Raw genomic sequence first — 23,555 nt, forward strand, 5'->3', positions numbered from 1 at the left:
TACCTGGACTATTCCTCTTCTCACCCTGTCTCTTGCAAAAATGCCATCCCCTTCTCGCAATTCCTCCGTCTCTGCCACATCTGCTCTCAGGATGAAGCTTTTCATTCCAGGATGAAGGAGATGTCCTCCTTTTTTTAAAGAAAGGGGCTTCCCTTCCTCCATCATCAACTCTGCTCTCAAATGCATCTCTCCCATTTCACACACATCTGCACTCACTCCATCCTCCCGCCACCCCACTAGGAATAGGGTTTCCCTTGTCCTCACCTACCACCCCACCAGCCTCCAGGTCCAACATATAATTCTCCATAACTTCCGCCACCTCCAATGGGATCCCACCACTAAGCACATCCTTCCCTCCCCCCCTCTCTGCTTTCCGCAGGGATCGCTCCCTACGTGACTCCCTTGTCCATTTGTTCCCCCCCCCACCATCCCCTCCCACCGATCACCCTCCCAGCACTTATCCTTGTAAGCGGAACAAGTGCTACACATGCCCTTACACTTCCTCCCTCACCACCATTCAGGGTCCCAGACAGTTCTTCCAGGTGAGGCGACACTTCACCTGTGAGTCGACTGGGGTGATGTACTGCGTCCGGTGCTCCCAATGCAGCCTTCTATATATTGGCGAGACCCGATGCAGGCTGGGAGACCATTTCACTGAACACCTACACTCTGTCTGCCAGAGAAAGCAGGATCTCCCAGTGGCCACACATGTTAATACCACGTCCCATTCCCATTCTGATATGTCTATCCATGGCCTCCTCTACTGTCAAGATGAAGCCACACTCAGGTTGGAGGAACAACACCTTATATTCCGTCTGGGTAGTCTCCAACCTGATGGCATGAATATTGATTTCTGTGCCTTCCGTTAATGCCCCACCTCCCCTTCGTACCCCATCTGTTTATTTATTTATTTATTATAATTAATTTTTTTCTCTCTCACTCTCCTTTTTCTCCCTCTGTCTCTCTCACTATACTCCTTGTCCATCCCCTGGGCTTCCCCCCTCCCCCTTTCTTTCTCCCTAGGCCTCCTGTCCCATGATCCTCTCATATCCCTTTTGCCAATCACCTGTCCAGCTCTTGGCTCCATCCTTCCCCCTCCTGTCTTCTCCTATCATTTCGGATCTGCCCCTCCCCCTCCCACTTTCAAATCTCTTACTATCTCTTCTTTCAGTTAGTCCTGACGAAGGGTCTCGGCCCGAAACGTCGACTGTACCTCTTCCTAGAGATGCTGCTTGGCCTGCTGCGTTCACCAGCAATTTTTATGTGTGTTGCTTGAAATTCCAGCATCTGCAGATTTCCTCGTGTTTATAGTTTGCCTTTTGTTAGATTTCCAGGGAAATATAAAATATAAAAACAAGAATGTAACGCTGACTGTTCTTGGAGTATTGTGAGCAGTTTTGAGCCCCTTTTCTAAGAAAGCATGTGCTGGTATTGGAGAGGGTCCAGCGGAGGTTCACGAAAATGATCCCGGAACTGAAAGTGTTAATGTATGAGGAATGCTTGATGGCTCTGTGCCTGTACTCACTGTGGTTTAATGAAAAAGAAAAAAATCTCATCGAAACCTATCAAATATTGGAAAGCCTAAGCAAAGTGGACGTGGAGAGGATTTATAGTGGGTGAGTCTAGGACCAGAAGGCACAATCTCAGAATAGAGGGACAGAGATGAGGAAGAATTTCTTTTGCCAGAGGGTAGTGAAACTGTGGAATTTATAGCCACAAGTATCTGTGGAGGCCAAGTCATTAGGAATACTTAAAGTGGAGATTGATAGGTTCTTGATTATGGGAGAAGGCAGGAGAATAGGGTTGAGAGGGATAGTAAATCAGCCATGATAGAATGGCAGAGCAGAGTCTCTGAACCAAATGGCCTACTTCTGCTCCTATGCCTTATGGGTGTTTTCCAACCTAAAATTATGTAGTGAGAGGTCCTGACATAGGAAATTGGAGTAGGATTAGGTCTCATACGCCAAAGAGGAAGATCATTGTCGATCCTCACCATTATCCTGTATTTTCTCCATAACCCTTGAGAACATAAACAATGAGGAACTTAAAAGCTGTGAAATAAGGTAAGAGCTGCAGCAAATGCCTCTTGAATAAATGGAGAGCCAATTAAAATTATGTTTGTCACTCAGACAGCATGGGCAGTCTTTCCACACAACTAACAGCTGACACGACAACTCTATTTTGTACAGTTGTCCTTCTCTACCAAACATAAATGCATCTGGTGATCACCTAAAGCTAAGAGGAAGATCAGTATTACTACTGTGGATTAAAAATGTAGTTAATTTTCTCCACAGGTGCTGTGCATGAATATAGATTATCCTGTGTTTTATATTCCTTTGTGATTAATGATGTCAAAACTTTGCCCAAGGTGGTAGAAGGGCTGAAGGATCTGTTCCATTTTGTAAGTTGTTTTGAAGAGCCATGGTGAGAGTTTCTATGCTATTGGTACCTTTCAGTGGATGCAGATGAGACAAGGTTATATCATGGTTTAAGTTGCTTCAAGAAAAGAACGAAGCTCATCTCAACTGTGTATCGTATAATCTCAGTGGCCACTTTATTAGGCACACCTGTACACCAGCTCATTAATGCAAATATCTAATCAGTCAATCATGTGGCAACAACTCAACAGATAAAAGCGTGCTGACATGGTCAAGAGCTTCAGTTGCTGTTCAGTCCAAATATCAGAATGGGGAAGAAATGTCATCTGCTGTGTATTCAAAATTTCAGTAATATTTGAGTAACATAAATATATTGTTTCATTAAGCATTCTTTGTTTGTTTACATTATTCACTTTGGGTTATATGTAAGAAGTATGTAAATGGCATATGTTATTATGGCACCATGTCAGATGTGATCATCTCATAGAGAAAAATGAAAAAAAAAATTAAGTACACAAATATCCCAGTTCCAGTGCGTCTCTTTCTGATTAGTTTCTAGAGTTATAAAACGTAATATCATTCAGGTGACTTTGACCATGGAATGATTGTCGGTGCCCGACAGGGTGATTTGAATATCTCAGAAACTGTTGCTCTCTACTGGGATTTTCATGCACAATAGTCTCTGAAGTTTATAGAGAATGATGCGGAAAACAAAGAAACATCCAGTGAGTGGCAGTTCTGTGGGAGAAAAAGACTTGTTAATGAGAGAGGTTGGAGGAGAATGGTCCAAGCCGACAGGAAGGCAACAATAACTAGCACAACACACCAAATCCTGAAGTGGATGGGCTGCAGGAGCAGTAGACCATGAACATACACTCAGTGTCCACTTTATTAGTAACTGAGCGTATTTGGTTCCCATGCTGAGATGCTGAGATGGGCATACTGTAAGTCTCGCTTTGCCTGAATCTCAGGGTATTTTGCAAACAGAATTAGCAGCTAAAGAGATAAAAATGGCAACATTCTCTCATTCTCCATCTGGAAAAGCACCTGTTTTCTGCATTGTGGCTTATCTAATGACGCCTCTCAAACCAAGACTTTATCATTATTAAGGAAACAAATGAGTGTTCTTATGCTTCATTACATAGCATAGCACACCACTATATTAACATACACTGCCAGAAATCTATTATTATTTTAACACTCAAAGCCCACAAAAAAGTAAAAACTTGAAAATCATTTTGCTTCTGCTCCAAACTTTTAAAGGGTTTCCCCAATTTTTGACACAACATGGGTGGGGTATGTGCACCAGTGTAGAGCAAAGACTGGATAATCTGCAGTTACCAGGAATTGAACAGTGCACCTATCAGTAATCACAGCCAAAGATCGAACATACATACGCAACATCTGCAAGGTCTCATTACTTGAGTGGGCGAGTGATTGGAGACTAAAGAAAATCAATGTTGCATTCCTCTTTCTAAACAGCGACACTGCTGTTCTTACGATGGGAAGGATATAGTTTACATGCTGGGAAAGTTGATCACAATTAGGCAACAATAAGATGGTGGGGAATGTCAAACAAGAGAAAATCTGCAGATGCTGGAAGTCCAAGTAACACACACAAAATGCTGGAGGAACTCAGCAGGCCAGGTAGTATCTATGGAAAAGGGCGCAGTCAATGTTTTGGGCCAAGACACTTCAGCAGGACCTGCTGAAGGGTCTCTGCCCGAAACATTGACTGTACTCTTCCCATAGATGTTGCTTGGCCTGCTGAGTTCCTCCAACTTTTGGTTGGCAATGCATTCATTTATATGGTCTTAACTAACACTGAGAAGAAAATAGAACACCAGGAAATTTTTAATGATCTTACTCATTGTTTCAGATGCTGTTATGAACCCTAGCTGTGAAACTTGAGCATTAAGTATCAGCTGCAGTTCTGTGTAAAAGTCTTAATCATATATTGTATATAGTTAGGGTGCCTAAGACTTTTGGATAGTACTGCAGTAGTTTTATGCATTGCACAGAGCTGCTGCTGCAAAAAAAAAATTCAGGACATACGTGCGTGGTGATAAATCTGGTTCTGATATGGGCCTCTATTGTGGACTGAGAGTGGAAAGGGAGCAGGGAGAGGGGAACAATGGCTAGGAAAAGGGGAAGGGAGCGGGGAGGGAGTAGGAGGCACTGGAGAGACATTCTGTAATGATCAATAAACCAATTGTTTGGAATCAAATTACCTTGCTTGTTGTCTTAGGGCTGGGTGTGTCTGCACCCACACTACACCCTCGCTCCAGCACTCCTTTCCTGCCACCTGTCCCACAGCACTCCACCCTCGCCATTCCCAACATCCTTTGCTCCTGACAGATTTACTAACTTGTTTTCTGCTCCATGTCAAGAAACTCAGTACTATGCAAAAGTCTTGGGCATAAATATGCCTCAGACTTTTGTACATGACTGTATATCCAAGTTAAGACAATAGTCTTGGAGAATCTCCTGACTTCATCTTGCAATATCTACCTTCTTTATTTTATGTACCAGCTCAAAGTCTCTATGTCGGAAGTTGAAGGTTCAAGTGAGGTTTTAACGGGAATTAAAGAATTACCTGGAGGATAATATTTTGATACATTTGTTTTGACATATTCAAATTATTAACTTTTCACACATTATTGCTATCATTTACTTGTGCAGTACTGAGGGAATAACACAGCCACATTTTCAACAGTAGGATCTTCATTTAAGTGGATAAAGAACAGCTTCATTTGCTTCTGCAGATGGATGGAAAAGATGCCTTTATATGATTTTGAAGAACAGAATATCAGTTATCTCCAAGTCAACGTCAACACAACTATTTATGTTGTCATATAGTTTGTGGAGCTCCCCGTATGTAAATTGGCAGCTGCACTTCCTAAATCAAAACACTAATGTTATAACACTTATTTCATTAGCTGTAAAGAGCAACGGAATACCTCGAGGTTGTGAAAGACACTAAAAAAAAGGTACTTTGTTCTTCCACTGCATTTAGCCAAAATATATGCACAAGGACAGATTTGCAAGGATTCTCAACAACAGCATTTATAAAGGTAACTTATTTATTCTAAGGAGGTAGAATATTTTTTTCCCCGCACCTGCCAATCTAAAATGCAGAATTTTAATACTGAAGGAATTTGTTGGGATCAGTAATGCCAGTGGCAGGTGGCTAGGATTCTGTGAACAGCTGATGGAAAGAGCATCAATAGCAAGGATCAATGATTACAAAGCAGCCACTGCTAATTGCTAAGTTTATTCAGTGCTAAATCCCAATTGATTATCAATAGTCCAACAATGTCAAGGTATATTAGGTCCAAACAAGATTTCTGGAGTGCTCCATGATCATGTAGCTTTGATTGGACCAATGTACTTGGAGGTCATTTTATACTGAACAGTGTTAAAAGGATGATGTTAGCACAGAGTGAATTTAAGATCCATCAAATACCTTCAGAGGAAGCTGTAGTCCCACAAGGTTCAATAGTTTATTTGTCCAAGGTCCAGCAGTAATCACCAGATTTTTTGTTCTGTAAATTCCTCTGGTGGTTGTCACGGTAACCATTCTACCAGGCTGTATTTCAACAACTTTCTCACCATCATGAATGGTTCCTCCATATCTTCGGAACAAATCCTGCAAACGATTCAATTCTCTCTTGTGAAATCATGGAAAACTCGTCATTATTTCTAATAATTATTTCTCCATCATCCAGAAAATATATTTATTATATTAAAGAACTGAAGAATTTCTTTACCCCATTTAAATTATTGCCTTTTTCTCACATTCGAGACACCCAGTATCCAGGACAGCTTCAAAAGGTGATGTCTCAAAAAGGTACGATCCATCATTAAAGACTCCTTGTCACCCATGACATGCCCTCTTTTCATTGCTACCATCAAGGAAGACACACACTCAACATTTCAGGAACAGCTTCTTTCCCTCTGCCATGACTTTTCTGAATGGACAATGAACCTATGAATACTACCTCAGTATTTTCCCTTTCTATTTTTGCACTACTTACTTAATTTAATTTTTTGTATATACTTATTGTAATCTATAGTTTTTATTATTATGCATTGCAATGTACTACTGTGACAAAGCAACAAACTTCATGACGCATGATAACGATACGAAACCTAATTCTGATTCCTTCTGGAGCAGAATTAGATAATAGTATGCTAGTTATTAATGTATTTCGTATCTCTTACACATATTGAAACTCTGCAATAGAAATGCAAGATTCATATGAGAAATTGATACTGATATTTAAAGACACTTAAGATCAAATCTAGGATCAAGTATATAAAAATCTAGGCTCCAACATCTTGATGTATTAAGTTGAGGTATAATTCAAGTTCACTGTTCTATATTAAAATGGATAGGCAGATCAAAGCATTCCATTTCAAACACTCAAGATCCCATTTCAAACTTCTCATGTTTGCTTTGCCTGAAGGTGGCACTGTGAGGAGGCTTATCAATACTTTTAACATATGTTAGTGAAGTTCCAGTTGTGAACATACTCCAACTTTACATTTTGGTACCTCTGCCATAATGGGTCAATTTTGTCCTTGACTATTCATATGATCTACATGAAATGAACAAAATTGAACCTAGATGCAAGAAACCATCAGCAATCCGCTTCATGGCCACTGGAAGTTTTAAGCACTTTGTGTCACTACAACATTCTCCCCTTTCTTCAAACACAGACCAGCTTGTCTCCAAGGTTCAACATTCAAAGTAAATATATAATCAAAGTAGTTATTTTCTTGCAGGCATTTTCAGAGGAAAAATACAATAGAATTTACAATAAAGCTATGCATAAACAAAGACTGACAAATAACCAATGTACAAAAGATGACCAATTGTGCAAATGAAAAATAATACTGAGGACATGAGTTCTAAAGAGTCCTTGAAAGTGACTTTGTAGGTCATAGGATCAGTCCAGAGTAATGGTGACTATTGTTGTCCATGCTGGTTCAGGGGCCTGATGGTTGTAGGGTAATAAATGTTCCTGAATGTTCTCACTTTTTAACCTACAAAGTGGTTAGAATGTGCTTGAGCCTCTGCCAGAGGCTCTCACGCCATTTATAAAGTCTCTATCTCCTCTCTTCTTCTCTATGATAGTTTTCATGGCTTCTGTTACCCCCTCCATATCCCCATCTGCTTTGGCTTCACTGTACTCATTGCATATTACAAGAGCTGTTAGATGTAATAATGAACAATCAGTAGGAGGAACTCAATAGGTCAAGCGACATCTGTTGGGAGGAAAAGAACTGTCAAATTTTCAAGCCAAAATCCTGCAGTAGACCTCAACAAATACTGGTTGACCTTTTGGGTTCTTCCAGCAGTTTATCTGTTGCTTCACATCTGTTGTCTTTTATGTCTCCTGTTATCTTTGCAATCGAGTTCTAAGCACAATCAGAAGCAACATTAAATCTGCTCAATGCAGGCTCTGTATTGGCATTACTGTCATGCCTCATTTTCTTTTATATTATCTAACCACAGGATGAACATTAATTACTCCTGCTTGGACTCTGCAGACTTGTAAACTTTATTATGAGGCTTATGTATTTTTTGAGCTGATGTTTACTGTACATAAAAAACTAACTTTTACAAAATCAATTATCTTTTTATATATCAGTGCAGGAAAATCCGCATCAACAAATATGCTTCCCATCTTTTTAAACTTAATAACAAGCCTCATGTTGATAGAGGCGAGTAGCACCTGGGGACCGAAGGTTATAATAGACAGAGACCTGACAGCAGTTTCTTCACATCTTCTTTTAGATTCAGAGTTAGAGTTCCAATTCGAGCTCCAGACTGTGGAAGAAGACAGTGCAATATCTTACAAATCCCTTGATTTTTATTTTTATGAACAGCTGTAAACAGTTATCAGATGGCATGATGGGAAGCTTGGCCAAGAAAGGGTTAAAAAATTATGCAGCTTATCCACATACCACGCATTTGTTAATATTTTGGTTACCTGCAGTATGAACCTATGCTTTTGTAATACCAGAGAAGTTACTGACCATAAGATATAGGTGCAGATTTGGGTCTGCTCCACCATTTCATCATATATTATCTCTCTCAACTTGATTCTTCTGCCTTCTCCCCATAACTTTTGATGTCCTGATTAATCAAGAACCCATCAGCCTTCACTTCAAATGTATCGAATAACTTGGCCTCCACAGCTGTCTGTGGCAATGAATTCCACAGACTCATCATCCTCTGGCTAAAGAAATTCTTACTCGTCTCTGTTGAGCGAGGAAGGCTTTCAAAGCTTGCAGAGGGATCTGGACCAACTGGAAAAATGGGCCAGAAAATGGTAGATGGAATTTAATGCAGACAAGTGTGAGGTGTTGCATTTTGGAAGGACAAATCGAGGTAGGACATAAACAGTAAATGGTAGGGCACTGAGGAGTGTGGAGGAACAAAGAGATCTGGGAATTCAGATACATAATTCCCTGAAAGTGGCGTTACAGGTAGACAGGTTTGTAAAGAAGGCTTTTGGCATCCTGGCATTCATAAATGAAAGTATTGAGTATAGGAGTTGGGATGTTATGGGGAGGTTGTATAAGACATCAGTGAGGCCAAATTTGGAGTATTGTGTACAGTTCTGGTCACCTAACTATTGTAAGATTGAAAGAGTGCAGAGGAGATTTACTAGGATGTTGCCGGGTCTTCAGGAGTTGAGTTACAGGGAAAGATTGAACAGGTTAGGACTTTATTCCTTGGAGCGTAGAAGAATGAGGGGAGATTTGATAGAGGTTTACAGAATAATGAGGGGTATAGACAGAGTAAACGCGAGTAGGCTCTTTCCACTTAGATTAGGAGGGATAAACACGAGAGGACGTGCAACATTGTACAGAGTCTGGGAATTATAGTACTAAGTAACTGAACTGCCATGCAAATTTCACATCAAAAAGTCAGATTAGTAACCATGGAGGACTGAAACCAAGTTTAAACTGGTTTCTTCAGATGCATCTGAGCAGACAGACTCAAAAGAATGCAAGAATGACAGAAGCAAAGTTGCCTTTAAGATGTGTGCACACATATCTTTTGCTACTAGCGCACAAAGGAACATATAACCACGTACAAAAGGTTGTCACCCTCTACCTCATGAAATATAATTCACAATCGTACACAATCACAGTTCCTTTTCCGGTTTCTGATGAGATGGAGTTGACAACACGGAGTTTGTGATGATTTGTCTGTAGATTTTAATGGCTTATTTATACTGTTTTTACTGAAGAAATTAGTTGTTGTCACTGGGCAAAAAAATTGCACAGCACAGTATCTTTGTGCACACTGGTCATTACACATTAGAGGGAACACTGGACAAGAGTGGTATCTCAGAGGAGGTATGGAATACCGACTTTGGTATAGAGCTTTGCCAAGAACCTGGTGTCACTGCTAACAACTTTCTTCCTCTTCTTCCTCTTAATAAAACACAGCACAATGTTAACCCTGAGTCTTCAATTCTCAGGTCAAAGTCAGGAAGTGCTCCCATCTTTACAAGAGGCAGCCACAAGGTATTTCACACAATGACAACATGGTTTTCATTCAAAAATTAGACCTCAAACATTCAGAAAAATACAAATTATTTCCATGCTGGCTCAGAATCTATTTCTATCTGAAACTCTGAAAACCGTATTTTAAGGTTGAAATAAAGCTATATTACTGAAATAACACCATTATTTTAACTTTGTGTTAATTATTGCCCAGCTGATGGCTCTGGTTCTATACTCAATGGAGTTTAAAAAAAATAAGGGGATCTTATTGAAACCTACCAAATATTGAATGGTCTAGGTAGCACAGACGTGGAGAAGATACTTCCCTTAGTTAGGGTTTCTAGGTCCTGAGGGCAGAGCCTCAGAGTAGAGGGACTTCCCTTTAGAACAGAGATGAGGAAGAATTTCTTTAACCAGAAGGTGGCAAACCTGTCAAATTCATTGCCACAAATGGCTGTAGTAGCCAAATCATTGGGCATATCTAAAGTGGAGGTTGATAGGTTCTTGGTTAATAAGGGGATCAAAGATTACAGGGAGGAGGCAGGAGAATGGGGTTGAGAGCGGTAATAAATTACTATGATTGAATGGCAGAGCAGTCTCAATGGGCTGAATGGCCTAATTCTGCTCCTATGGCTATGGTTTTACAATGAATTAAGCGCATCGGTTTTTGTATAGTTAGGAACTGATTAATCAAACTTACTTATAAATATAGGACTTGTTGTACAATTTAAAAATTCTGAGCCGTTTGTTTACTACCTTAGCAGTTAGCGCGACACAATTACAGCTTGGGGTATCCGAGTTCAGAGTTCAATTCCAACGCTGTCTGTAAGGAGTTTTTAATTCTCTCCCTGTAAGTGCTTGAATGCTCCGGTTTCCTCCCAAATTCCAAAGATTTACCGGGTAGTAGGCTAATTGGTCATTGTAAATTGACCTGTGATTAGGCTAGAGTTAAATAGGTGGGATGATGGGCTGCGCAACTTGTTGGGGTCGCAAGGGCCAGTTCTGTGCTGTATCTTTAAATAAAAATTAAAAATAAAATATGGGTTAAAATACAACAAATAAAGTTCTTTGATAATTCCAATGAAGGCAAACAAATATAAAACTCCATTGAAGAACAGTTATAGCCTGCTTATGCAAACACTAACAGCCTAGAACTTTTGGTGACAGAAACAGTGAGGCTATTAATGTCTGTCTGTCTAGGTACCATATCCGATGCGGACATTGCTGACCATGGTTTTCCATATAGATCTATCCCTCGTTCTTTGGATGATTTCCATTTCCTCGATGTGTAGCCACCTGGCTATGCTTTTGTTGTACAGAAGCCGAGGTCTTCCTCTAGGTTTGCTCCCCTCGATCTTTCCAGAGAGTATGAGCTTTTCTAGTTCGTCTTTCTGCATGATGTGTCCTAGGAATCTGAGTTGTCTTTCTCTTATTGTTGGTAAGAGTGATCTAACTGCTTGGGCTCTTCTGAGAACTTCTTCATTTGATGTGTGTGTGGTCCATGATATTTTTAACATTCTCCTGTAGAACCATAATTCAGCTGCTTCTAGTCTCTTTTCCATTGCTGGGGAAATGGTCCAGCATTCACTTCCATAAGTCAGGATAGAATAAATGTAGCACTGCAGTATTCTGTTTCTGCTATTAATACCCACTGTTATAATACAGGACGTATGAACTGATGAAGAATGTAGACTTGTAGTGAAACACAGAAAACCAGTAGCTGATGCCATTGATTCATTGAGTGTGTTGTTGCTGACTTTCTCAGTGTAATGAGCAGAAACTGGTTCACTAATGAAAAATTCAACTATTTACAAACTAAGTTTGTTCTTAGTGTTACAGCTCACCGAATGAGATATCTTCTTAATACCCTAAAACACAATTAATGTCCTTAAAGTCTTTATCGCTGAAATCTACATCTAGATTATCACTCCCTTGATTAGTTTATAAAAACCACACATCTTGCAAATAAAGTATCTTTATATAGGTGCTTCTGCCTCTGTTAATTTCATATGCTGTAAGCTCTTTGCTCAATATAAGTTGGACAAAATAATAGTGAGAATTATTCAATGAGATTGGTTGAACATCTAGCTTGACGATATCATTGTCACTAAGCATCAGACATCATCTAAATCTGAGTCTGACTGAAACAACTTTCAAGAAAAGGGGAATTTCTCATCAGACTAATCACTTAGTCTTTGTGGATAACTTCCTTTGGAGTCGACAGTGAACACAATTGCAAAATCCAAGGCATCAATGTCTCAGGACAGAAAGGTACCACTGTAAGAAAATGTAAACTAGACATGAGAATGCCAGTTACTGAAAGAATGTTCTAGTACTAGCATCCAAAACAACTCTTTAATGATGAATAAATCAAAACATTGTGCAGAAATTAATCTCATAGTTTAAAGGACAATAACTTATTCAAGTAACCCTCCTCTGAGAAAATACATGTAATCTGTTGAAAAAGCATGGTTTTGCAATAGCAGTGAAGCATTACTTTGTGTGGAAATACATATAGGCTGCAGCCCAATGTGAAAAAAATAGACATTAACAACCAAAAACACAAGATTCAGTTTATACGTAATTATTTAGAGACACAGCCCTTCAAGCTGTGCTGCCCAGCAACCCCTAACAACCCCCAATCTAACCCTAACCTAATCACGGGACAATTTACCTACTAAATGGTACATATTTGGACTGAGGGAGGAAAAGCAGTGCACCTGGAAAAACCCACACATTCCACAGGGAAGACGTACAGATTCCTTTCCTGGGCATTTAGAGAATCATGGTCTGATCAGAGACAGTCAGTATGGCTTTGTGAAGGGCAGATCGTGTCTTACAAGCCTGATAGAGTTCTTTGAGGAGGTGACCAGGCATATAGATGAGGGTAGTGCAGTGGATGTGATCTATATGGATTTTAGTAAGGCATTTGACAAGATTCCACATGGTAGGCTTATTCAGAAAGTCAGAAGGCATGGGATCCAAGGAAGTTTGGCCAGGTGGATTCAGAATTGGTTTGCCTGCAGAAGGCAGAGGGTGGTGGTGGAGGGAGTACATTCGGATTGGAGGATTGTGACTAGTGGTGTCCCACAAGGATCTGTTCTGGGACCTCTACTTTTCGTGATTTTTATTAACGACCTGGATGTGGAGGTAGAAGGGTGGGTTGGCAAGTTTGCAGACGACACAAAGGTTGGTGGTGTTGTAGATAGTGTAGAGGATTGTCAAGGATTGCAGAGAGACATTGATAGGACGCAGAAGTGGGCTGAGAAGTGGCAGATGAAGTTCAACCCAGAGAAGTATGAGGTGGTACACTTTGGAAGGACAAACTCCAAGGCAGAGTACAAAGTAAATGGCAGGATACTTGGTAGTGTGGAGGAGCAGAGGGATATGGGGGTACATGTCCACAGATCGCTGAAAGTTGCCTCACAGGTGGATAGGGTAGTTAAGAAAGCTTATGGGGTGTTAGCTTTCATAAGTCGAGGGATAGAGTTTAAGAGTTGCGATGTAATGATGCAGCTCTATAAAACTCTGGTTCGGCCACACTTGGGAGTACTGTGTCCAGTTCTGGTCACCTCACTATAGGAAGGATGTGGAAGCATTTGAAAGGATACAGAGGAGATTTACCAGGATGCTGCCTGGTTTAGACAGTATGCATTATGATCATTGATTAAGGTAGCTAGGGCTTTACTCTTTGGAGAGAAGGAGGATGAGAGGAGACATGATAGAGGTTTACAAGATAATAAGAGGAATAGATAGAGTAGATAGCCAGCGCCTCTTCCCCAGGGCACCACTGCTCAATACAAGAGGACATGGCTTTAAGGTAAGGGGTGGGAAGTTCAAGGGGGGTATTAGAGGAAGGTTTTTTTACTCAGAGAGTGGGTGGTGTGTGGAATGCACTGCCTGAGTCAGTGGTGGAGGCAGATACACTAGTGAAGTTTAAGAGACTACTAGACAGGTACATGGAGGAATTTAAGGTGGGGGGTTATATGGGAGGCAGGGTTTGAGGGTCGGCACAACATTGTGGGCCGAAGGGCCTGTACTGTGCTGTACTATTCTATGTTCTATGTGCTATGTACAGAGGATGCTGGGATTGAATTCTGACAGCCCGAGCTGTAATAGTGTGTGCTAACCGTTACGCCACCATGGCGCCCAACAGAAGAAATGGCCTGAATTTTATAATGTACCTTATAAATAGATGGTAATTTGAACAATCTTTGAACATATTTGATGGGTGGCTTTGGTGGTGTAGCGTTTAACATAACAGTGTTACAGTGCCCGCATCCCGAGTTCAATTCTATCACTATCTGTAAGGAGTTTGTACATTCTCCCCACGACTATATTTCATTCCACATTCCAAATACATACAAGCCAGAAGGTTAGTAGGTAACATGGGTGTAATTAGGTAGTGTGAGCTTGTTGGGTCAGAAGGATCTGTTACCATGTTGTATCTCCAAAAAAAAAATCGTTGCTATTAAAGGCATGATGTATAGGAAGGAAAACTATTACGGTATGGATAGCTGGAAAAATGGACTGATGGAATTTAATACAAACAAGTATTAGGTGCGACACTTTGGGAGGACAATCCAAGGTAGGACTCACAGAGTGAATGGTAGGGCACTGAGATGTGCAGAATACAAAGCGATCTGGGAATACAGATCCATAATTCCATGAAAGTAGTATCACAGGTAGATGATGGTCATAAAGAGAGCTTTTAGCATATACGCCTTCATAAGTCAAAACAGTGAATACAGGATTCGGGACGTTATGCTGTTTAAGATGTTGGTGAGGCCACTTTACGAGTATTGTGTGCTGTTCTGGTCACCTGCAGTAAAGATAACAGTATCTTGAAAGAGTGCAGGGAGAATTCACAAGGATGTTGCTAGGACTTGAGGACCTGAGTTGTCGGTAAATGTTGAATAGGTTAGGAATTTATTTGAACACAAAACAGCACAGGAATGGGGTCTTCGACTCATACTGTTGTGCTGAACCAATTCAATTATTCAATTATTCAAACAACACTTGGATAAAGTCCTTTTCTCTGGGACTTTTTTCCTTAGAGTGTATGAGAATGAGGGGAGATCTTATAGAGGTATACAAAATCATGAGGAGTATAGATAAGGGGAGTGCATGCATGTCTTTTTCACTGAGGTTGGGTGAGACTAGAACTAGAGCTCATAGATTTAGGGTGAAATGTGAAATATTTATGGGAACCTGAGTTGGGGGGAGCCAGAGGGTGGTGAGAGTGTGGAAGAAAGAGTCAGTGGAAGTGCTGGATGAGGGGTCAATTTCGACATTTTAGAGAAGTTTGGATAGGTACATGGATGAGAGGGGTATGGAAGTCTATGGTCTGGATGTGCATAAATGGGACTAGGCAGAGAAAGAGGTTGGCACGGACTGGATGGGCTGAGTGACTTGTTTCATTATTTGCATCCCTTTTCATTCCTGACCTGCTGAGTATTTCCTGCATTTCCAGTTTTTATTTTATATCAACTTGGTGTACTGATGATAAATTGCAATCAGTTGCTATCCAGAATAATTCATAGAGTCTATTCAAGCAATACCCAAATCTTGCTAAAGAGATACTTAACAAACAGACTTAATGAACTTATAAAATTAGAATGATTAAAAACACAGAGGCACCTTCAACAGAGAGAATATTCAGTTACTGGAACTGCTGAAATTACTGATATGAGATATCTAAGCTGTAACAACCTAACAATACAACAACAAAGGGTTGCAACAGGAATAATGCTGTCAACAAATTTACAAAATGGTCTCTGGATTTAAATTTACTGAAGTAATTACTGGAGCAATGTGGAACCTATAATATTACATGGTAGTTCCTGGTCAGACAGATCTTTCAGAAGGAACTTAATGATCTGTTGTGGACTTGGGAATACTTCTGTTCTCTCCTCCCAGTTCTAAACTTTTAACAGAGCACAACTAAGCTGTTGGAAATGCTGGCCTGAAACAAAACCCCTCCCTTTATTATTTTAAAAAATATATTGAAACGAGGAACATCCTTTTTGCAATGAAAAAATGATGTATATAAAGAATATTTTTTTATTTTTGTTCTCAGTTTTGTTTCATTTACAGAAACCAAATTATCCAAATGTTTAAGGGTTTTGTTGCTTCTCAAAGGGTTTTAGCATATGGTCCTATGTTATTTTTTTATTCCTTCCCCTGTTTCAATTGGCCATTGTTTCCAAGAAAGCTTTTCCAGACCAAATATGTACAATTATACCAGCTAAAATGTTCCAAGCAAACAGAGACTTTCAGAGACTTCCTGGTCAAGATGGCACCAAGCTGCAGTCTCGTTCAAGATTATGTTTCAGATTTAGTTGTTTCTTTTTGTTTGTAGGGATTGTTTTGGGCAAAGAGAGGGAGTTTAGGGGTCACGTTTGGGTTTAGGAACAGTGACGTGGGGTGTTAGAAGTCAAATAGGTGTTTAGGGACAAGGATGAAGAGGAGTTAGTAGTCAGGCCTCCATTCCATGCTCTGTGTTCAAAGTCCAGCGATATGAATGGCTAACGAAGGATATCCAGAGTTCAGGCCTTTGCTCTGTGCTTGATGGCCTGTGAATTGGACAAGGGACGAATGGTATCTGGAGCCTACGTCTCCATTCTACGCTCGAGGATAAGATGTCAGTGGGAGAAGGAGGCACAAGGAGGCATGAGGGTTAGCTAGTTGGCATGCTCGGATGTTCAAGTCTGGAGTTCGGGGTACAGCCATCGACCAGTCTGGGGGCCAATACTGAAGATCATAGCAAGAAGGTCATTCAGAAGTCTGAAGTCAAAGTCTGGTGACTAGTGACTGGAGGCTGTCCTGGAGTTGGAGGATTGCCAATGCACATGGGCAGGGGGAGGAAAAGGCTTCATTTTGCTGCTGTTCTGTTGTTTTGGTGCTTATTGTGTTCTGTTTTGTTGTGTTTCGTGTTGTTTTGCCAAGCGTTGTAAGCATGCTTATGTTGGCATTGGAATGTGTGATGACACTTGCGGGCTGCCCTTGGGTGTGTTGGTTGTTAAGACAAATGATGCATTTCACTGTATGTTTCAAAGTATACATGTGATAAATGAATCTGAACCGACGTACAATCCAGATTGACTGCCTACAACCACTGGGGTTTCCACTATATCTGCTCCTCAGTGACAAACTCGATTTTACAATCCTGGTAACAACTTTCAAAAGATTGCTAGTGTAACAAGACAATTTTAATGAACAAAAGCAATCATGTCAGATCACATACATTTCATGGTGAAGCACAGTCTATTATCTTGTCATGGATGTTTACATTTGACAGCCAGTTCCGAGAACAAGAAGTGCAAACCTTGAAAGACAGGAGATACAAAAGGGAAGTTTCCTCATTTGATATAGTGTACCAAAGAAGTAACCATGGATAATTATTTGATAAACTTTGTGGGCATTGAATATTAAACTGCACACAAAATATTCTTTGACTTCTTCATGTTTCAATTGTTACTGTTTACAGTGACAAACTGCAGTCAATAAAATTCACAGGATGTGGTCATTCGATCTCATGATAATCACCTGATTCAATAGAAAACTTCCGTATATTTATCCTTGCTCAAATCATGAAAAATAAAATTCAGGAATGCTCACTCAGCTTACTTCAGATCCTGAAAACCTGCACCAGGTGGTTAGACCTGCTGCAAACATCTTCTGTATTTGCCAGCTTCAGTTCAAATAAAAAATCTATCTGGCTAAGTCCCCACTTTCCCAAGCAACAACCATGAACCCGCAGGAGTCTAGTGCTTGTTGACCAACATTGGCTTCTTGTTGATCGATACCTCTGCTTGAAAATTCTCGTCCTTTTATTCAAATCCTCCCATGGTCCTGTTCCCATGTCTGTGACATCACCAACATCACTGGTGGGTGATGGTTATCCACCTCATTAGGGATGGCATGTAAATGGAGTTTGCTGTTGATCAATTTTGTAAGAGATTTTATTTCTAATAAAAACAGAATCTCATTGCTGAATGGTTGCGATGAATATCAGTTTTGCCCAGACAAGTAGAGGTTAATCAATCTTATGGCCAAAGTGATAAAGACAAGGGATTTGCAAATTTAAGAAATCCGGTGCAATACACACGAAATGCTGGAGGAACTCAGCAGGTCAAGCAGCAGCTATGGAAGAATAAACGGTAATTTTTTTGGGCCAGTGATTGGTGCAGTCCTGATGAAGAGTCTCGGCCTGATAGGTCAACTGTTTATTCCTCTCCACGGATGCTGTCTGATCTGCTGAGTTCCTCCAGCTTTTTGTGTGTGTTGCTCTATGACCAAAATGAAGCATTCTGTCACTGCAACAAGATACAACTTGGGGCCCTGCTAGTCCCACTGGCAAAGTACTATGTTATTAACATAATTCCATGTATGAGGTTAACATACTGAACACTGAAAGGACTTTAACATTGTTTCTCAGCTGGAATAAAGCTACAGTTTTCCAAAGTGAAATGCCAATTTTAATGCAGCTGACAAATAAAATGATCAGCATGTCAACCAGATTTATTGTGAAATAATACTTTAGATTATTATGACTTTACTGGTTTACTATTCCAAATTTTAAAAATGAATGAAGATCAAAAATGTTCCAGTGTAGTACTGAGGGAACATTACACTGTCAAGAGGTGTCATTTTTTAATAAGACGCTAAAATGAGATCCTGTGGCATTATTTTGCAGAATAGTGCTCTCTAGTCCAGAGTTTTTGCTGTTCACAAACTGACAGGCACATCAGAGTATTACAACACTAACTGCACTTTTGGAAGCATTTCATTGGCTTCAAAGCATTTTAGGATGTCCTGCAGCTATGAATACAAGTTCTGGTATTTCTCTTGCATTACCTGCAGAGTTCTCAACACTCCATCCGCATACAAGATCCCAGCTGTTTCTTCGAGAATGGCTGAAACGTTTTTAGGAAGACTTATAGCTGGGAACCTCTTTGAAAAATCTGCAGATGATAATGTTGTCGTAGGGACTTTGCTGTCAATCAATGTTGTCTTCATGGCTTGAAATTCTGGGTCCTTTTCTTGGCCTAGAAGCAATAACCCTGTTTGCCTGCAAAAAAGCACAAGGTTAATCACATTACTATAGAAACATTCGTTGATGTCTTTTCACTCCTCTTCCCAACAGTTGCTTTCCCTCCCTTTCCCTTTCCAGGAGCTGTCAGAGCTTGCTGGAGACAAGACTACTGTTATTCACAGTGGTAACAATAGAGGACTAAGAGAACACACATGATAGGAATTGAGTCAAAACACTGTGGATGGACTTGTCAATGTTTCTGGAGAAAAATTGGAACATGATCTCAACCTGCAATAGCAACAATTTCTTTCTCCCCAATATGGTGCTCAACCTGCTGCGACCCTTGGGCAGACTGCTTGTTGTTCCAGTAGCAGCAAGTTATGTTTTTGGCTCTGTAGCTACAAGTGCCTGGAAGCTATTCAGTTGGGATAGCAATCTCCAGCCAATAAGATCCAATTCTCACCCAGTGTCCTCTTGCCCTTCCAGAAGAGGTCATGAAGCAAGAGGGGGAGGAACCATAGCAGAATTTCTCCATCCAATCCAGACACAAATTGCATGATCCCTATTACTGCAAATCATCACAGTTTAGGTGGAGGGATAGAACCTGGATTCAGTCAAACACAATACACCGCAGTTGTTGCAAAATCCAATAAAAATCCAGACAATACCTGCATATATAGAAAAGAGTTAACATTGTAGGTTGTTTACTTAATATCAGAGTTAATGAAAGGTCAGTAACCTGAAACATTAATTTTATTTAACTTGCCACAGATGCTGCTCATCCTGCTGTCTTTAACTTATTTCTAGACCGCTCAGCCACAGGCTGTATAATTCAGCTACAGAACAGGGAAGCCCAGTGATCTACTCCCAAAGTGGGTCTTGTATCCTGATCTAGCCACATTTCTTTGAAGCACCTGAGGCAACAGTAAAAAATATGTCAGGCTGCTGTTTATGAATTATACCAATAATCAATTCTGTCAATGTCTCGGTAATAATCACCAAGCTTCTAAACCTGGGCCTGTGCACCTTCCTCTGCAACAGGTTCCTTGATTACCTTATCAGGAGACCACAGTCAGTATGAATCAGTGGTAACACCTTCTCCTCGCTGACAATCAGCACAGGCACACCTCGAGGGTGCGTGCCTAGCCCACAACTCTTCTCCCTACACTCATGACGTGGATAAGCACAGCTCAAATGCGATCCATAAATTCGCAGATGCTGCTGGCAGAATCTCAGGTAGCAACGAGGAGGCAGACAGGAGACAGGGAGATTGACTGGTTGAGTGGTGTCGTGATGACAACCTTATACTAAATGTCAGCAAGACCAAGGACATTCAGTAGGACACGCACAAGTCCTTATTGAGGGGTCAGTATGGGAAAGGGTTCCTCGGGTGTCAGCATCTCAGAGGATCTATCTGGGCCCAACATATTGATACAATCAAAAAGACAGCATGGCATCAACTCTGCTTCACTAGGAGTTTGAGGAAACTTAGTTTGTCACCAAAGACTCTTGCAAATTTCTATATACACTGGAGATCATTCTGAGCGCTTGTATCACAGTCTAGTATGAAGACTCCAATGGACAGGATCATAAGAGTTCACAGAGGGTTGTAGACTCAGAAAGCTCCACCACATCTTCAAGAGAAGGTGTGTTAAGATGGAGGCATCCATCATTAAGGACTTTCATCATCTAGCACATGCCTTCTTCTCATTACTACCATTACAAGAGCCTAAAGACTCACAATCAATGATCCAAGAACACTTCTCTCCGCCCATCATCAGATTTATGAAAGTCCCTGAGTACCATCTCTCCACTATTTGTTCTGTAATTTATAGTAATTTTATGTATTTGCACCAACTGCTGCCATAAAGCTACGAATTTCACATTATATAAGACATAAGTATAAACCTGATTCTGATAGAGTTTGAATCGCTGCCTTGTTCAAACTACAACCATTCCACAATAGCGAAACCTCTCTTTGACTCTTGTCTGAATGGCTAGTCGCAACAGGATGCTTCATCACAGCGGACGGAAAAATAAATTCAGATAGCTACCCTGCTCTTTAAGGCAGATTTAGATTGATGGGTGTTTTGAGCAATTCCCCGACACGGCATCCATCCCTCCCCCCTGTGAAGAGGACAGAACAGGAACAGGAAGGTGTGAAATTATATGAAATATATAATTTGGTAGAATGATTCCTGGCCTTGCAAAATGGGAATAAACAAAGGTAGGAGAAGGTGGAAAAGGGTGCATACAGCAAAGTGTCATGTGAAATGGCCAGAGGCCATGGAATGACAGTTTAGGAAATTTACATGGGAGCTCAGTGATACTACTTCAATTGCATTTCAGACTTACTCCACACTAAGACATAGAACTAGAACGTACAATAAATAACCTTAAAGTGGCCTGTGAGAAACAAATATTTTGAATTTGGATTATAATAAATTACAAGGTAAAAACAATTTGAAACAAATCCATAAAACTATACATTACATGATTTGATTTCCACACTGTATTGTTACTTACAGATTAGCTCACATCTGTTGTTCGGACAGGAGAGAGGAAAGACATGGTGTTGAGTAAAGCATGCTTTAGAATTTTATTTACTTATTCTGCACTGCATCTCTAAGTAAATAAGTAAAATAGAATTCATAGTCTCAGTTCTGACTTGATTTTTAAATTGAATGAAATTCATGTTTTTTCCCCCGCTCTCACTCAAATAAATTCTCAAGCATTCACAATGACCTGCTGTACTCTAGCAAGTAGGTAAATGATCTGCATTGTTTCAGCATCAGTTCTGCTTTGGGTCAATAATCAAGATCCATCTACAACAGCACTGTAATATAACCAGACTTCCCTTGACTGAAAAATAGTTCCAAGGGATTTTCAACATATTTTCTTAAGCTGCACATTAAAACAGGAGAAATCTACCCATGACAAGTAACTATGTACAGTTTTACTCAGGGTCACAGTTCTCCCCAATGACAGTGATTAAGGGCTGATAGCAAAGGCTCAAGAGTTGTGTTTTTTTCAATGTTTTTATTAAATTTCAGATTAATATACATAACAATACTAATGATACAAAGAGATCAGAGTAACATTGATAATGGTTAACATATACAAACATAAATCGGATAAATATATAATTTAAGCCTCCCAATCTCTGAGTAATTAAACTTGCAAAAAGTTTTATAAAGAACCCCCAATCTAAAAAAAAACAAAGCAAAAACTGGGACGTCCCATTCCCTCGGATAAGAACATTATTTGTCATTAACTCTGCTCCTCCATAGATAAACAAAAGATTATTTAAAAAAAAGGGTTCTGAAAAGGACAGCTTACATCATATGAAAATGTTGAATAAATGGTCTCTAGGTTTCTTCAAATTTAACTGAAGAATCAACCATACCACACCTAATTTTTTCCAGGTTTAAACATAAGATAGTTTGAGAAAACCATTGAAAAGTAGTAGGAGGATCAGAATCTTTCCATTTGAGTAAGATGGATCTTTTAGCTATTAGTGTAACAAATGCAATCAAACAGCAAGCTGAAAAGGATAAATAACCCACATCTGTCACTGGTAATCCAAAAATTGCAGTAATGGGGTGAGGTTTTAAATTAATACGCAAAACTGTTGAAATAATATCAAAAATATCTTTCCAATATTTATCTAAAAGAGGGCAAGACCAAAACATATGTGTCAGAGAGGCCACCTCAGAGTTACATCCATCACACACAGGATTTATATGTCAGTAAAAATGAGCTAATTTGTCTTTCGAACATATGAGCCCTATGGACGATTTTAAATTGTATCAGTGTATATCTAGCACACACTGAGGAAGTATTAACTAGTTGAAGAATTTTCTCCCATTTCTCTGTAGGTAAAGATACCTGAAGTTCTTTTTCCCATTCATTTTTTATTTTATCAGATGTACCTAGATATATTTTCATAATTAAATCATACAAAACTGCTATTAAGCGCTTCTGATAGGGATTTAAACCTAAATTTTTTTCTGTAATACTAGTTGGATGAAATATTGGAAAATTAGGTAAAATACCATTCAAAGAACTTCTAATCTGCAGATATCTGAAAAAATGTGAACTAGGCAACTAATATTTATTAGATAATTGATCAAACGACATGAAACAATTATCCATGGATAAATCACGAAAGCATGCTATTCCCCTCGTTTTTCTTAAGGAAGAAGCTTGATCAATTCTAGAAGGTTGAAAGAAAAAATTAGATATAATAGGACTAGATAAAATCAATTAATTCAATCCAAAAAATTTGTGAAATTGAAACCATATTTGTGTTGTATGTTTAATTATTGGATTAATTATTTGTTTATTCAGTTTGGTTAATGCAAAGGCGAGCAAAGCTCCTAAAACAGAAGCTAATGAGAACCCCTGCACAGACTCACCCTCAAGGTCCACCCATCATGGACAATGAATTACATCCTAATCTTACATCCAAAACATTAAATATCGGATATTAATTGCCCAATAATAAAATCTAAAATTCGGCAATGCTAAATCACCATCCTTTTTTGATTTCTGTAGATATTTCTTACTACAGCTAGGATTTTTATTCTGCGATATACATGAAGAAATTTTAG

The 23,555-nt window shown here is 39.7% G+C and overlaps 1 protein-coding gene across 2 annotated transcripts in view; it reads right to left on the bottom strand.

Annotated features, from left to right (window-relative positions):
* Nucleotides 1-23,555, bottom strand: part of pipox (pipecolic acid oxidase) — a 70,243-nt gene that overhangs the window by 21,575 nt on the left and 25,113 nt on the right. For both annotated transcript variants that reach the window (XM_063031918.1, XM_063031917.1), the window contains exons 3-4: nt 18,765-18,978; nt 5,845-6,027 (exon numbers count right to left, since the gene is read on the bottom strand). In XM_063031918.1, coding sequence (XP_062887988.1) covers nt 5,845-6,027; nt 18,765-18,978 — 397 coding nt within the window. The remainder of the gene's footprint in view (nt 1-5,844; nt 6,028-18,764; nt 18,979-23,555) is intronic.

This window comes from Mobula hypostoma, chromosome 23 (assembly GCF_963921235.1).
Source record: "Mobula hypostoma chromosome 23, sMobHyp1.1, whole genome shotgun sequence".
Taxonomy (NCBI): domain Eukaryota; kingdom Metazoa; phylum Chordata; class Chondrichthyes; order Myliobatiformes; family Myliobatidae; genus Mobula; species Mobula hypostoma.